The sequence below is a fragment of the Coregonus lavaretus genome (genome assembly GCF_964263955.1).
Source record: "Coregonus lavaretus genome assembly, chromosome: 32".
NCBI classification, from domain to species: Eukaryota; Metazoa; Chordata; class Actinopteri; order Salmoniformes; family Salmonidae; genus Coregonus; species Coregonus lavaretus.
The window spans coordinates 18,389,262-18,405,135 of NC_140019.1; the positions used below are offsets into that span (position 1 = coordinate 18,389,262).

At 45.7% G+C, this 15,874-nt stretch overlaps 1 protein-coding gene across 1 annotated transcript in view; it reads right to left on the reverse strand.

Moving 5' to 3' along the window:
* Window positions 1-1,112: 1,112 nt before the first annotated feature.
* Window positions 1,113-15,874, reverse strand: part of LOC311107523 (protocadherin Fat 4-like) — a gene marked incomplete at its 5' end in the record, with an annotated part of 91,111 nt that continues 76,349 nt past the window's right edge. Inside the window, 8 exons of the mRNA XM_084150025.1 lie at window positions 1,113-4,367; window positions 6,157-6,418; window positions 10,777-10,994; window positions 11,139-11,263; window positions 11,627-11,806; window positions 12,471-12,556; window positions 14,871-15,178; window positions 15,455-15,559. Of these exons, the coding sequence (XP_084006151.1) occupies window positions 2,464-4,367; window positions 6,157-6,418; window positions 10,777-10,994; window positions 11,139-11,263; window positions 11,627-11,806; window positions 12,471-12,556; window positions 14,871-15,178; window positions 15,455-15,559 (3,188 nt within the window). The 3' untranslated portion in view covers window positions 1,113-2,463. The remainder of the gene's footprint in view (window positions 4,368-6,156; window positions 6,419-10,776; window positions 10,995-11,138; window positions 11,264-11,626; window positions 11,807-12,470; window positions 12,557-14,870; window positions 15,179-15,454; window positions 15,560-15,874) is intronic.

Consider the following 15,874-nt stretch of genomic DNA (forward strand, 5'->3'; position numbering starts at 1 on the left):
AATTACAGCTGCAAGTCTCTTGGGCTATTTCTTGGCACATCTAGCCACTGGGATTTTGCCCATTCTTCAAGGCAAAACTGCTCCAGCTCCTTCAAGTTGGATGGGTTCCGCTGGTGTACAGCAATCTTTAAGTCATATCACAGATTCTCAATTGGATTGAGGTCTGGGCTTTGACTAGGCCATTCCAAGACATTTAAATGTTTCCCCTTAAACCACTCGAGTGTTGCTTTAGCATTATGCTTAGGGTCATTATCTGCTGGAAGGTGAACCTCCGTCCCAGTCTCAAATCTCTGGAAGACTGAAACAGGTTTCCCTCAAGAATTTCCCTGTATTTAGCGCCATCCATCATTCGTTCAATTCTGACCAGTTTCCCAGTCTCTGCCGATGAAAAACATCCCTACAGCATGATGCTGCCACCACCATGCTTCACTGTGGGGATGGTGTTCTCAGGGTGATGAGAGGTGTTGGGTTTGCGCCAGACATAGCGTTTTCCTTGATGGCCAAAAAGCTCAATTTTAGTCTCATCTGACCAGAGTACCTTCTTCCATATGTTTGGGGAGTCTCCCACATGCCTTTTGGCGAACACCAAACGTGATTGCTTATTTTCTTCTTTAAGCAATGGCTTTTTTCTGGCCACTCTTCCGTAAAGTCCAGCTCTGTGGAGTGTACGGCTTAAAGTGGTCCTATGGACAGATACTCCAATCTCCGCTGTAGAGCTTTGCAGCTCCTTCAGGGTTATCTTTGGTCTCTTTGTTGCCTCTCTGATGAATGCCCTCCTTGCCTGGTCTGTGAGTTTTGGTGGGCGGCCCTCTCTTGGCAGGTTTGTTGTGGTGCCATATTCTTTCAATTTTTTAATAATGGATTTAATGGCGCTCCATGGGATGTTTAAAGTTTCTGATATTTTTTTTATAATCCAACCTTGATCTGTACTTCTCCACAACTTTGTCCCTGACCTGTTTGGAGAGCTCCTTGGTCTTCATGGTTCCCACTTGCTTGGTGGTGCCCCTTGCTTAGTGGTGTTGCAGACTCTGGGGCCTTTCAGAACAGGTGTATATATACTGAGATCATGTGACAGATCATGTGACACTTAGATTGCACACAGGTGGACTTTATTTAACTAATTATGTGACTTCTGAAGGTAATTGGTTGCACCAGATCATATTTAGGGGCTTCATAGCAAAGGGGGTGAATACATATGCACGCACAACTTTTATTTTTTTAGAATTTCTTGAAACAAGTTTGTGTATGACCATTACATGAAATAAAAATAAAAACCCATTTAAATTACAGGTTGTAATGCAACAAACTAGGAAAAACGCCAAGGGGGATGAATACTTTTGCAAGGCACTGTATGTAACAAATGTAAAAAATAAGTCTTCAATCTTACTTTCCCTGAAAGTAAGAACACACTTCAGCATGTGAAAATATCCATAAAAACACATCTTAAGTAATTTAAGTTAATAAACAGTACAAAAAGTAGAAACCATACATTTAAAAAGAATGGACAAAAACACTGACAACGATGACATCCATGATTTCCCATGGATACAAAAAAATTTACACAAGTTCATAGTCTTAGTAGGGCGGGGTTCACGTCAAGATGGGATGGATCAGCTATCATTGGCCGAACCTTTTGGCTGGTCAAATAACACTCAGGCTTGGGGGATTGTGACACAGACTATTCACTCCAGAACCTTCCCTTCCCACCCCCGCCAACAGAACCAATAGTGTCCTCAGCATTCTTAAATCCTCAAATGTCTGTAAGGCAGGGACTCTTGGAGGGCTTAGCCAGTCATCTGAGAGAACACATACAGCCAGAGAGCGGTTACCATGCTTGGGTCATAACATTGGCAGGCCTCGATTACTGTGCGAGCAAAGTTGTGTGCTCATTTTCACACCGAGGGCTATATTTTCATGCCTAAAGGTGCAGTGGGATCAAACACACATGCTTCCTTTTAAAAATTAGCAATAGGACAAAAAAGACACAGGCTGGGGGTTTCTATAGCTATGGCCTTTGGAATTTCTCCTGCAAGTGTTTCAATGCTATCGCTCATCTTATCTTTCACTTGTGAATGTGACAGAAGTTTTGCAAAGGAGAGGCAATATTGGTAATACAGACCAGCCACATTTGATTAAGATCAAATTTAGCTTTGCAGTCATCAAATTGAATTCAGACACAGGCTTTTTGTTCCAACCATTCAGTGTTAATGTATAACGCCTAATGAGACCGCAGAGATTAATGATTGTACAGTTAGAGGTCTGTAAAGGACTGGTATACTCTTCCAACTACATTAGAAGTAATATTACAGGTGTCCTTTTCTGCCGTAATGCATTAAAGGTGTCTTATTTGCACAAAGAAATGAATGGAGACTGCTAGCCCAATGTTCTCCGCTTCTTATCTACATCGTCTTAGTTTCTCTTTTAGAGAACATACCATATTGTACAGGATTGTAATAAATAGTCTCATACATATTGCTCAGCCTCCCCTTCGTTCAGAATGGTCACTGACCCGTTCCCACTGTTCATCTCAATGTTCATTTCAATGTTCATCTCTTTTGTGGCTGCGTTCTCCGGCAGCAGGGCCAGGTCCTTGAACACATCCACGTAATGGCCGAAGCCTGGGCCCCAGTTTAACAGGTTGTCCCAGTTGAAGCCCCCGGCTTGCTGACCCAGTTTTTGGGGCAAAGTGTAGTGGTCTGTCATTGGCGCCTGTGCAGCGGGCCCGCCCTCGGTCCGCCGGCTGGAGTAGCGCCTCTGCTTGAGCCGCCCACCGTAGTCCTCATCGTCTGCGTCGGACTCGTTGACCTGCGACAGCTTGGGCACCCTGGAGCTGTAGGCCACAGGCTTCTCCCGGTCGTACTCCATCTCTGAGCAGGTGAAGGAGTCGTGTGAGTCGCTCTCAGACGATGACTCCGGGGCAGGGATGCCATCGGCTGGGTTGCGCATCCGTGACAGGGGCCTCCGGCAGTCCTCTTCAGACGAGGAGCGGCCGTGGTCGGCGCTGCAGATGCTGGGGTTGCGGGGCCGCGGCGTGTTGAGCCGCTCCACCTCCTCGATGGACAGCCCCACGGGGGGCCCCGTCTCCAGGGGGATCTGCTCGATGGGCTGCTTGAGCCGGCTGCCGGGCCTGGAGCCGTGGCCCGCCATAGTCTGGGGGCTCTTGCTGCGTCGGCCCAGCCGGGTGGCGTAGTTGAACATGGCTCCCGGCTGGCCCATCTCGTTGTGGTGCAGGTCCAGGGGGCTGCCATCCCTGCGGGCCAGGTTAAGGTCTCTGGTGGGGGTGTTGCGGTAGAAGGACGAGGGCTTGGTGAAGGGGGCTGGGCTGTGCCTGGAGAGGGGGTTGGGCGTGGGGCATGCTGAGTGGCTGAGAGGGGTGGACCTCAGGGCCTGGCTGTACTGGGGCTGGTAGGTGTAGCTGGTGGCCCCCAAGGGCAGGGGAGACTGTCTGGCGAAGCCCAGAGGGCTGTGTCTCTGGATGGAGAACTTGGGCGTGTGGCTGCGGAACTGCTTGTAATGCTGGATGATGTCGGCATCGGACGGGGCGATGCTGCTGGCGTTGTCTATGTCATAGTGCTCCATGTCTGCCTCAGGCATCTGGCAGGGGGCACAGGGGGCGCTGGGGATGGTCTCATTGTTGTGAGGGATGTCCGTCTCGTCATATATCAGGTAGGGGTTTTCCCTCTCGATGATGTCAGGCTTGGGGTTCCCCTCAGGCTGCTTCCTCACCGTCATGTCATCACCGTACGGCGGGATGTTATCTGGGTCGTCAAACGCCACGTTCTCACTCCCTTTCTTCTTCTTCTTCTTCTTCTCCTTGGGCTGCTTCTCCTCCTTTGGCACTTTGGTCTTGTTGCGGCTCTTGCAGTGGTTGCAGAGGATCAGACTGAGCACCACCAGGGCCAGGGCTGTGGCACAGCTGCCCACAATGGCCGGTACCGCCCAGATGGGCAAGGTCAGCTCCTTGGCCGTGGGGCTCGGGCTGCAGATGAAGCCACCGTTGTTGGCCATCTTGCAGAGGGTGCCCTGAGGGCATTGAACCCCCAGGCACGCCACCAGGGTCTCACAGGTCTGGCCAGTGTAGAACTCAGAGCAGACGCAGGTGTAACTAGAGCGGGGGCCAGGGACGCAGTTCCCTCGGTTCTGGCAGGGGCTGGAGGCACATTCACCGGGTGGGAGGCACTGGTAGGTGTACCACTGGTTGACACACATCAGGCCGTCCCTGCAAGGGCTGCTCTCACACAGGTTGGGCCCTCTGCAGCCGATCTTAACGGCTGAGCTGGTCTTGGAGATGGTGACGGCGCTGTGATCTCCGCTGAATGGTAGATTCTCCCCATTGTACTTCACATAGGCCAGGCAGCCGTCGAAGCCTGCAGGAAGAATAGGAAGAGGAAGAGGTGTTCAGATAACAGGAAGTAGTCCGGGACGGTTATTAAGACAACACAGTGGCCTGGAAGATCATAGATTCCGAATGACACAAGTTTGATCGCTTTTCAGAACGTGCTATAAGGCTGGGATCGGGGATCGCCTCCTTGTAAATAACAGGAACTGAAAGCTATAATCAGAGCTGTTGAATTTTGTCGGCAATTTGTTCAGCATCAGCCAAAATCTCAATGAAATTTCCTCATGGAAAAAACCTTGACAAATCACATTCTCAAATGGGTAAATCAATTGTTGGAAATTCTGAGAGAAGCCAATATGATTATTGACTAAAACGTGGGAAGTCGATTCCAGACAATCTATCTTCAGACCTCATATCACTTCAAGACATCCATGTGGAAGAAATGTTTTGGTGACTAATTCAAACCTTCGCTTTCATATTGCCTCACAATGTTCCCTCACAGATGTAAACATATTGAATTTATCCCAATATAAATGAAAACAATTTTGTCCTATTCATTATATCCTTACTAGTTGAATGCACACCAGAACACAACTGCTTCGATACGCATATTGAGCGAGGGTCAGGTCCTATTTGGTGCAGGCGTGGCCCCAAGAAACCGGGACCAGATTATCATTGTGCTAGGCAAGGCAGCCTGCCATAGAGCTGCGTGTTCAGAGAGTGTTTATTTTGAAATATATCCTGGACCTTGCTGTGTGAAAGACGCCAACAAATCATTCAAATTGCTAATTTCTTACCATATTAGTCCAGTCCATAGTATTAAGTCATTTTCTTGCCCCTAAAAGTCAGAAATTTACAGTGGTGTATCCCTCCCTCTGGAAGCCCTCTCGTTCACCCTATCCAAACTATTTTCAAGTCAAAGTTGAGGACATTTGATACGTGATTTAGGTCTAACCAAAGCCGAGATTCCAGGGCAATAAGATGAAAACATTAAAGCATTAAAGGTGGGGCTCTCCCACCTAATCAAACTACTTTCACATTAGTTATTGTCTAGAAATGATCCGTAAAAGAGAGCAACATTAACTCTCTTCTACTGTAAATATCTCACAGGCAAATATGTGTCCAATGTCAAAAACCCAATTTACAGCAGACATCAGGACTGGAACACCACCTAATATGGCCAACAGAATACCTTTTATTCAGTGAAAAAGGTCTCTACCATTCACATACTACACTGAGTGTACAAAACATTAGGAACACCTGCTCTTTCCATGACAGACTGACCAGGTGAAACCAGGTGAAAGCTATGATCCCTTATTGATGTCACTTGTTAAATCCACTTCAATCAGTGTAGATGAAGGGGATGAGACAGGTTAAAGAAGGATTTTTAAGCCGTGAGACAATTGAGACATGGATTGTGTATGTGTGCCATTCAGAAGGTGAATGAGCAAGACAAAAGATTGAAGTGCCTTTGAACAGGGTATGGTAGTAGGTGCCAGGCGCACCAGTTTGAGTGTGACAAGAACTGCAACGCTGCTGGGTTTTTCACACTCAACAGTTTCCCCTGTGTATCAAGAATGGTCCACCACCCAAGACATCCAGCCAACTTGACATAACTGTGGGAAGCATTGGAGTCAACATGGGCCAGCATCCCTGTGGAACACTTTTTGACACCTTGTACAGTCCATGCCCCGATGAATTGAGACTGTTCTGAGGGCAAAAGCGGGGGTGCAATTCAATGTTAGGAAGGTGTTCCTAATGTTTTGTACACTCAGTGTATATGAGAATAACAGCAACTTCACACATCACCAACTCACCTAATGCAATTTTCTGCTGGGTGGGCCCAGAGGGAACACCACCGAGGGACATGGTCAGGACGTTAAGACCCCCAAAGTCCTGGGTGGGGTGCTGGATGAATTTGAGGAGGGCTCCGTCCACGTGAAGGGAGGTGGCTGAGCCATTTTTGAAGATCTGCAGGACGTGCCACTGGCCGTCTGATAGGACCATCTCCCCCAGGGTCCTCTCCACCTTGCCCCCCACGCCCGCATCAGAGATGTATTGGACATTGCCGTTTTTCAGCTGGGGGAAGAGACAGAGACTAAGTTAGATGGATGGATAGATAGACGTGGACAGACAGACGGATGGACACAGACGGACGGACACAGACTGACACAGACAGACGGACACAGACAGACGGGCACAGACAGAAGGACACAGACAGGCAGACAGACAGACAGATACTGTATTGTACATGTTTGTTGAGAAGGAGAGCTTGGAGAAATGGATCAGCATGACGATATGATTACTGTATATGCTCAGGCTCTGATAATTCTCAACTCAAGGATGTTGTTGATGTTTCATTTCAGTTGGAGTTCTTGTTTTGGAATACTAATAATCTATTTATGTACAGTATTGTTAATGTACCAGGTAGGACAGTTGATTGAAAACACATTTTCCTTTACAACAACAACTGTTGCAGTTAGGTGTGCAAAGGGAGGGTGTAATACTGGAAACTTTAGAAGGTTACCAGTAAACTACCAGAATTCTTGTATTTTTAAAGAATGTTATGTAATCTATCATTAGACATCTAGTGGCCCTTTTGGGTACTTCAGATTATGACAGGTGTCCGTAATAATCTCTGGCCCTCTGTGTGGCTTTATCACGTAAAATATATTCAATAATTAAATAATACAAAATAGAATGACAAAGCTGTAAAACATTATCCTAAATATAAACCATCAATTTAGTGAATACCATTGGTATATACATTTAAATTATTTTGTTTATTTTGTTTAAAATTTTTGTCATTTAGCAGACGCTCTTATCCAGAGCGACTTACAGTTAGTGAGTTTTTTTTGTTTGTTTTTTCATACTGGCCCCCCGTGGGAAATGAACCCACAACCCTGGCGTTGTAAACGCCATGCTCTACCAACTGAGCTACACGGGACCAGTATATGAGGGTTTTAGCATGAAACGTCCGTTATAAAAATAGTTTTACAAACTTTTATTTATTTTACTATGTCAATTTCTATTTGTTGGCAATGTTTTGGCGTCAAACTGGTGGTAGATGTGAAAAAAGTCAACAGTTGGAAGAGTTTGCAGAAATGGATGCCATTGTTCATTAGATGCTTTTTCATTAAATAGGCTATTGTCTCTTGAACCATATGGTCTACCTACTAGAAAATCAAGGACAATATGGACACAGATATAATAAATGAACACTATATATATATACATATATTTTTTTAGTTATTCAAAATTACGATAGATTGCCATTGATTTGCTGTTAATTACCAAAATTACTGAAGATTCCAGTAACTTTGGTAAATTACCAGTAGCTTTGCAAATCAAATCAAATCAAATCAAATCAAATTTTATTGGTCACATGCGCCGAATACAACAGGTGCAGACATTACAGTGAAATGCTTACTTACAGCCCTTAACCAACAGTGCATTTATTTTAAACAAAAAAAGTAAAAATAAAACAACAAAAAAAGTGTTGAGAGAAAAAAGAGCAGAAGTAAAATAAAGTGACAGTAGGGAGGCTATATATACAGGGTACCGTTGCAGAGTCAATGTGCGGGGGCACCGGCTAGTTGAGGTAGTTGAGGTAATATGTACATGTGGGTAGAGTTAAAGTGACTATGCATAAATAATTAACAGAGTAGCAGCAGCGTAAAAAGGATGGGGTGGGGGGGCAGTGCAAATAGTCCGGGTAGCCATGATTAGCTGTTCAGGAGTCTTATGGCTTGGGGGTAGAAGCTGTTGAGAAGTCTTTTGGACCTAGACTTGGCACTCCGGTACCGCTTGCCGTGCGGTAGCAGAGAGAACAGTCTATGACTAGGGTGGCTGGAGTCTTTGACAATTTTGAGGGCCTTCCTCTGACACCGCCTGGTATAGAGGTCCTGGATGGCAGGAAGCTTGGCCCCAGTGATGTACTGGGCCGTACGCACTACCCTCTGTAGTGCCTTGCGGTCGGAGGCCAAGCAGTTGCCATACCAGGCGGTGATGCAACCAGTCAGGATGCTCTCGATGGTGCAGCTGTAGAATTTTTTGAGGATCTGAGGACCCATGCCAAATCTTTTCAGTCTCCTGAGGGGGAATAGGCTTTGTCGTGCCCTCTTCACGACTGTCTTGGTGTGTTTGGACCATGATAGTTCGTTGGTGATGTGGACACCAAGGAACTTGAAGCTCTCAACCTGTTCCACTACAGCCCCGTCGATGAGAATGGGGGCGTGCTCAGTCCTCTTTTTTTTCCTGTAGTCCACAATCATCTCCTTTGTCTTGGTCACGTTGAGGGAGAGGTTGTTGTCCTGGCACCACACGGCCAGGTCTCTGACCTCCTCCCTATAGGCTGTCTCATCGTTGTCGGTGATCAGGCCTACCACTGTTGTGTCGTCGGCAAACTTAATGATGGTGTTGGAGTCGTGCCTGGCCATGCAGTCATGGGTGAACAGAGAGTACAGGAGGGGACTGAGCACGCACCCCTGAGGGGCCCCCGTGTTGAGGATCAGTGTGGCAGATGTGTTGTTACCTACCCTTACCACCTGGGGGCGGCCCGTCAGGAAGTCCAGGATCCAGTTGCAGAGGGAGGTGTTTAGTCCCAGGATCCTTAGCTTAGTGATGAGCTTAGAGGGCACTATGGTGTTGAATGCTGAGCTGTAGTCAATGAATAGCATTCTCACGTAGGTGTTCCTCTTGTCCAGGTGGGAAAGGGCAGTGTGGAGTGCAATAGAGATTGCATCATCTGTGGATCTGTTGGGGCGGTATGCAAATTGGAGTGGGTCTAGGGTTTTTGGGATAATGCTGTTGATGTGAGCCATGACCAGCCTTTCAAAGCACTTCATGGCTACAGACGTCAGTGCTACGGGTCGGTAGTCATTTAGGCAGGTTATCTTAGAGTCCTTGGGCACAGGGACTATAGTGGTCTGCTTGAAACATGTTGGTATTACAGACTCAGTCAGGGACATGTTGAAAATGTGAGAGCCAGTGTAGTACGATTCAATCTTAGTCCAGTATTGACTCTTTGCCTGTTTGATGGTTCGTCGGAGGTCATAGCGGGATTTCTTATAAGCGTCCGGGTTAGAGTCCCGTTCCTTGAAAGCGGCAGCTCTACCCTTTAGCTCAGTGCGGATGTTTCCTGTAATCCATGGCTTCTGGTTGGGGTATGTACGTACGGTCACTGTGGGGACGACATCATCGATGCACTTATTGATGAAGCCAGTGACTGATGTGGTGTACTCCTCAATGCTGTCTGAAGAATCCCGGAACATGTTCCAGTCTGTGCTAGCAAAACAGTCCTGTAGCTTAGCATCTGCGTCATCTGACCACTTTTTTATTAACCGAGTCACTGGTGCTTCCTGCTTTAGTTTTTGCTTATAAGCAGGAATCAGGAGGATAGAGTTATGGTCAGATTTGCCAAATGGAGGGCGAGGGAGAGCTTTGTATGCGTCTCTGTGTGTGAAGTAAAGGTGGTCTAGAGTTTTTTTTCCTCTGGTTGCAACCCTAGTTGCAGTGCAGTGGAAAAGGTTGCATGTGCCAAATACCAGTGAACCAGACTGATATTATTATTATGATCATGTTATGTATACAGGACCATTTAATAGTATTACTTTCAATATGCATAAACTATATCCATACGCAATAGAGCTAATCGTATAAAAGTAATGAACCAATATAACTTTGTCTTAGAAAATGAATGTGTGCCAGGCATTGTGTATGGTAATCTCATACATTTCAGCCTAAAGTGGAAATGCAATCTCTTTGCTTCCCCTTCAAAGAAACAAAACTTCAGCAATGATAAGTAGCTTCAGGAGGAATTGATTTTAAAGGTCCACGACAAAATCTGGAAAGCCAAAAACACAGGAAAAGAGATTTGTAGAACCAATTTAACTTATCTCTTTTACATTATTTATACTCCTGTACATATTCTTTTCTAGGGTCACACAGTACATTCAATATTGCTCTTTGGGCTGTATAGTAGTAGTGGTAGGAGGGATTCTGGGGGCCTGCTCTGCACCGGAAAACATAACCAGAGAGACTCGGTGTGTCCTGGAGGAAAGGAAGCGGACTGGGGGAAAATGGAAGTGGATGAATGCGAGGCCCTTGGGCAGCTGCCCCGGATCACTCAGAGCCTTGAAGTGTATAGCAGCAGATTGAAGTAACGTATGGAACGTATATATAAGGGTAATGGGAGGAGGTGATGAAGACAGGTCCCCTTATAGCTTTGACTCAGGGGTGGGGGGTTAAGGGAGGACTAGGTGTATGTGTGACATGTTTACATGTGGATCTCAAGATGACGACCAAGTAGCAGATGGAGAAACAGACAAATATACTAACATGCCTGTGTGTACGCTCATTTGTGCCTCTGGATGCTTTGGGAACAGCAGACACATTCTAGCATGTCTCTGGCTTCGCTCCATGGAGCCTCCCTTTACCTTGATGGTGGTGTAGTTGCTGCTCTCCTGGACATGGAGTAGGGTGCCACTCTTGCTGCGGGTGCGGAACTTGATCTCAAGGCTGCTGGGCCCAGAGAGGTCAGAGGTCAAGCCCATGAGGCTCTGGCGTAGCAGGACGTCCCGTTTGGGGCTCTGGCGCATGGCGTAGTCAAGCCGACCAGTCCCGTCCAGCGAGAGAGCCGTGTCGGCCGTGATGTCTATGCAAGAATGAAAAGCACAAGTCAGGGTAAGTCAAAGGAAATGATACAATATTTATCTGATTGATGGTCAAATTCACAAGAAGTGTATGACTCAGACTGCAAGCACAGTCAGCCAAAATTCCCCTCCAAAGGGATTCTTACATTTCTCGCAGTATTTGCCGGTGAAGCCCTCCATGCATTTGCACTGCTGCCAGGACCAGTAGTCAATACAGGTGCCCCCATGTCTGCAGGGGTTGGCTGTGCAGGCTCCCTCCAGTCTGGGACATCTACAGACAGACAGACAGACAAGTCAGCCACCATGGTGGACAGCGGGCCCTCTATAGGATCTGGAAGATGCAACTCCCCCAATACAAAAAACATAAAAAACCTAGGGAATTAGCATATTAAAAGATCTGTCTTCGCCACTATTCACAACAAACTAAAAGAAAGAATCTCCATTCTACAATTCTACGAGTACTATTCCAAAAAACTGTACGTCTGCTATTTATATCAAAGATGGCTCTTCAGAGGTTCTTGAGGGTTGAGCGCTACAGTGAATGACCAGATATCCTGCTGGGAGAGTTTGGGAGTTAGGGGGTTGAGTAGGATGGAAGGATGGAGGAAAGAAAGAGGTAGGGAGGGCGCTAGACCTGTCAAGGATGCCATGGGACGCCAGGGCCTGACTGGGCTCCAGTGGGCGGCCGTTGACGGCGAACTCCATGATGCAGCCCACAAAGTCGTGGGTGGCGACCTGGCCACGGCGATGAAGGACGGGCTCTATTGACCTGACGCCTCCCACCGAGAGCCGGTTGGGCCCAACGTCCAGGATCCTGCGAGGAGGAGAAGGAGAAGCCGCTGGGGGTCAGCGCCTCTCACAACAACATGGCCCCACAGGGGCCCGGGCCATCCGCAAATAAACTGCAGCAGACCCTCGTCATCTGCCAGATCGCTCACTCAGTAAGTCTCACACACAGTCTCCCCCCCATGGGTCCAGACAGCTTTTCACTATGGGCGTCTCACAATGCTAAACGGTACATGTGATGTACATGTATATGTTTACAGACACTATGGTTTACACAAGCCAAGGTGGACATGCAAGGGTTCATTGAGAACAGTCGACATGATGGATGGGTCCACAGACCATTCTTTGCAGAGACATGAGATATTGTTGTACTGTTGATATTTTTAACTTCCCAGAATGAGAAACAATAGTGACCGATAAGGATGTTTGTATGAATTCAAGATGGCCAGCAAGGGCTACTCTGAGAGTAAACAGCCTCAAATGGCATTCTGTTTTTTTTCTCTCAAGGAATTATATTTATTTACAACAGATACAGTATATCATGGAAATAAAGTGCTATTTGCATCTGGAAATAAATGCTTCCCCTATAACCAGTCTCTTCTACCGAATGGAACCTTTTACTATGTAGTTCACAGCTGGGTGTACTCTGCCAGAGTTGACGGTGTGGTAAGCTCTACTGTATGTGTTCTTACCAGTCAGTATGCACAGCCACGTTGCTCACAGCACAGTAGCCTGGCTCCTGATCGTCCCCACACACGTCGACTGTCAGGGACGCAGCCTGCATGACGAGAGGAGCAGAGACACAGTCACGGATATGTTATTCTCCTGTGACTGTACAGCACACATACTGACACACAACAAATTACCACACACGTTGCAACTTCCTGATGGTCGTACCAGCACAGACAGTAATATCTTACTCAGATGAGCACTCCAGTTTGCAGAAAGACAGACAGACAACAGTAAATACAACTACATGTCTGATTTTGTAAGTCACAATTAATGTTGTTTGATAGCATACTGTTTTGAAACCATCCTTATGAAGGTTAGTAGACCTAAATGGCAATCTAAGATTCCCTAAGATATGACCTTTACCGTTAGCCAAGGCTAATAATTGTTCTACTTTCCCTTTCCCTCTGTGGTCTCTGAAGCTTGACTGAGGTGAAAAAAGAGGTGGCAGGAGAAATGAGAAGTGCGTGAACGTGTTTAAAAACCATGGCAGCATGCTCCACCTACACCAAGATCTTAGATAAACACAGAGCGGCCTGCTTGGAACGTGAGCACAAATCATCCAAGAGATGCCGGAGAGCGTGACCCCTCCCTCCCTTCCCTCACTAATTGCTAACACAGAAACTTACAATTTATGAGGCAAAAAAACAACAAGGGAAAAAAGAGACATTTGTCTCAGGGCTTTGTCGCTGTTGTTGAAGGGCTAGGGCTACACTTCGGCGCCAGATGGGCAATTTATTAATGCCTTTCTCTCAGATCAAAGCCCCTGCAGCCAAACCACAGCGTACACACACTGTCAAGTGTCTCACATGACTGGCGAAGGGTTTTCTCAAGGAAACACCCTCTGAAAATGGATATAATATGTGACAAAAGACCAAGAGCATTGTTTTTGTTTGCTTAACTATCAGGGAACACGGTAAACACAGCAGATTAGTGATGTCACAACATATGAGGGTGGAAAAGTGCCACTGGAGAGCATCATTTTCCCATCACCAACCTTCTAGATGACAAATCCAAATAGATGGCTGCTGTTGAACACTACAGAAACATGCTATTGTCTTCCATTCGTCATGTTGGATTATTTATGTGAGAAAGTCAGGTTCAACACTTGTTGAGGATGAAAACAGAATGTGGATGCTAAAGGATGTAAATAGTTGTAAATTATTTATGTTAGGCCTGAAACCACTCTCATTCCTCCAAATGGGAAGAAATAGGAAATAAGGCAAAAATAGCCTTGAGAAGAATGTTACAACAATTCTTGCAGTTAAATTGTGACATGACTGTATTACATATGTAACCTACATTAGTTTTCTTAACTTAGTGGTCATACTCATAACTATTGCTGTTATAATACAGCTATAATAACAGAGTATAGGCAATATAAATTATGCTTGCTGGGTTGCAGCTTTCAGTTGGGTGAACTAGAATATTATTTTCATATATACAACAGTGTCCTTGACTCTCCCGGTGTGTCCTACATTACTAGGTCTGGTTATCACATCTGCTCAGAATCCAAAAGTGGAGGAACTGAAAAATGGCCTTCACAGGCACAGCCGCGGGAAGTAGGGGTGCTGAGGATGCTGCACAGCACCCCCTGATAAATCGGAAGAAAAAAAACTTGTCAGCAGAGCGGAGAAAAATACTCCCCCCCCGTGCCTGAAATGCGGGCAGATGCACGCTCTGCTTTCGTTCTACTAGCTCGGTTAAGAGCCTCAACATGGTAATTCCTCAACCTACTCATAATATTTGTAGTGCATCGTATTTCTAACTGCATGTTGTGTACCTGTCTATCCTGTCACTCTCTCCAAGCTGACAGTTTAATGATTTTACCAATTTCCTATGAAATCCCAGTGCAATGACAAATCTGAAGTCCAGCAGGAGACTTATACAACTCTGGACAGGCTGGTGATTTTTTTCTCCATACCATTGAACAACTGGCAGAGAAACAACTACATTCGGAGGAAATACAAGGAATTTCAGAGTCTGAGGCTATTTTGGAGGCCATATTGTAAATCACAACAAGCAATCAAATATAATTACAACTATGAAAGCTATATGCAGAACTACCAGTGTGTGGGTAGTTTAATTATCATCTCACGGTGCAAAAAAAGAATATGATGCCAAATTTGGATGCTGCTCTCAGCTATAAAAACCCAGGAGGTCATAACTGCTGTTGAAACATAAGCTAGACTTCTATATAGGCCTACATGTGGGGGCTTTAGGATTTTACTCTACATCTTTGCCATTATAGGCCCATAAAACCATTAAGACTTCAAATACAATATATTGTCCAACTGTTTAGGGTGCAAAACAAATAAAAACAGCTTGGTAATAAAGCCATATATAACAAAAATGCCTCTCACCATTCCAGCTCTCCTTGCGATGACAGTGTGGAACTGTCCATCTGAAACTTTTATCATGGTGATTAGTTTATAGGTCCCGCTTCCCAAGTTAAACGAGAAGCGCATCCGTCCCTCAAAGATCTCCAGAGCCAGGAATTCCGCCTTGTCTCCGGTCTGGTTGTCATGGTTGTACATGAGGAGAGCGTTGCTCTTTAGTGTGGCAAACTTGATGTAGATGTAGTTGTTGTTGGGATCCAGGCTCGGAAACTCCATGTAGGACAGCTCCTCAAAGCCGTAGCTGTTGAGTTCACAGTGTTTTCCAAAGACCCCTGAGGAGGAAAGGAATGAATAAATGAAACAGGGATGTCATGAATAATTCACCATACAGCATCTATAAAAGCAGCACATATCTGGGAACCATCCGCTATCATAGGCTAACAATAAGGGTATCATGCTTAGAATAGAGAAACAGTTACACAACATACAGTATGTGAATAAATGTGACATGGATACATACAATTCATTACACTGGGGATAGCAACAGTCATTTTGCCAATCCAGATAGTTTTCAATCACGTAGCGGTTTCCTCTAAGTCAATACTTACCAAATGGACAATGACAGTTATAGCCATCCACTCTGTTCTGGCAGGAGCCGCCATTAAAACATGGGTTACACTCACAGTGATTGATGATGGAATCACACGTTTTGCCTGGGTTCACAAAACAACACAAATTAAAATGAACGAGGTGGGGTTGACAGGAAGATGTGGGGGCAAACACAGTTCATGTTTTTTTTCTTCCTATGACACCCTGTCATTGAAGTTGAAAATCACAGGGGGTCTACGACAGGGTTTAAATATATAGAGAGAGATTTTAGAACGGTAGACTCTTCAATGGATCTCTGAGGCCAATGAACTAAAGCATGATGAAAATATGATCACTAATATAAGACAGTACAATAACAGACAGAACAAGGTATGCAAGGGGCAACACTGACAATGACCTGCAGCTTTATGTATTTTTAG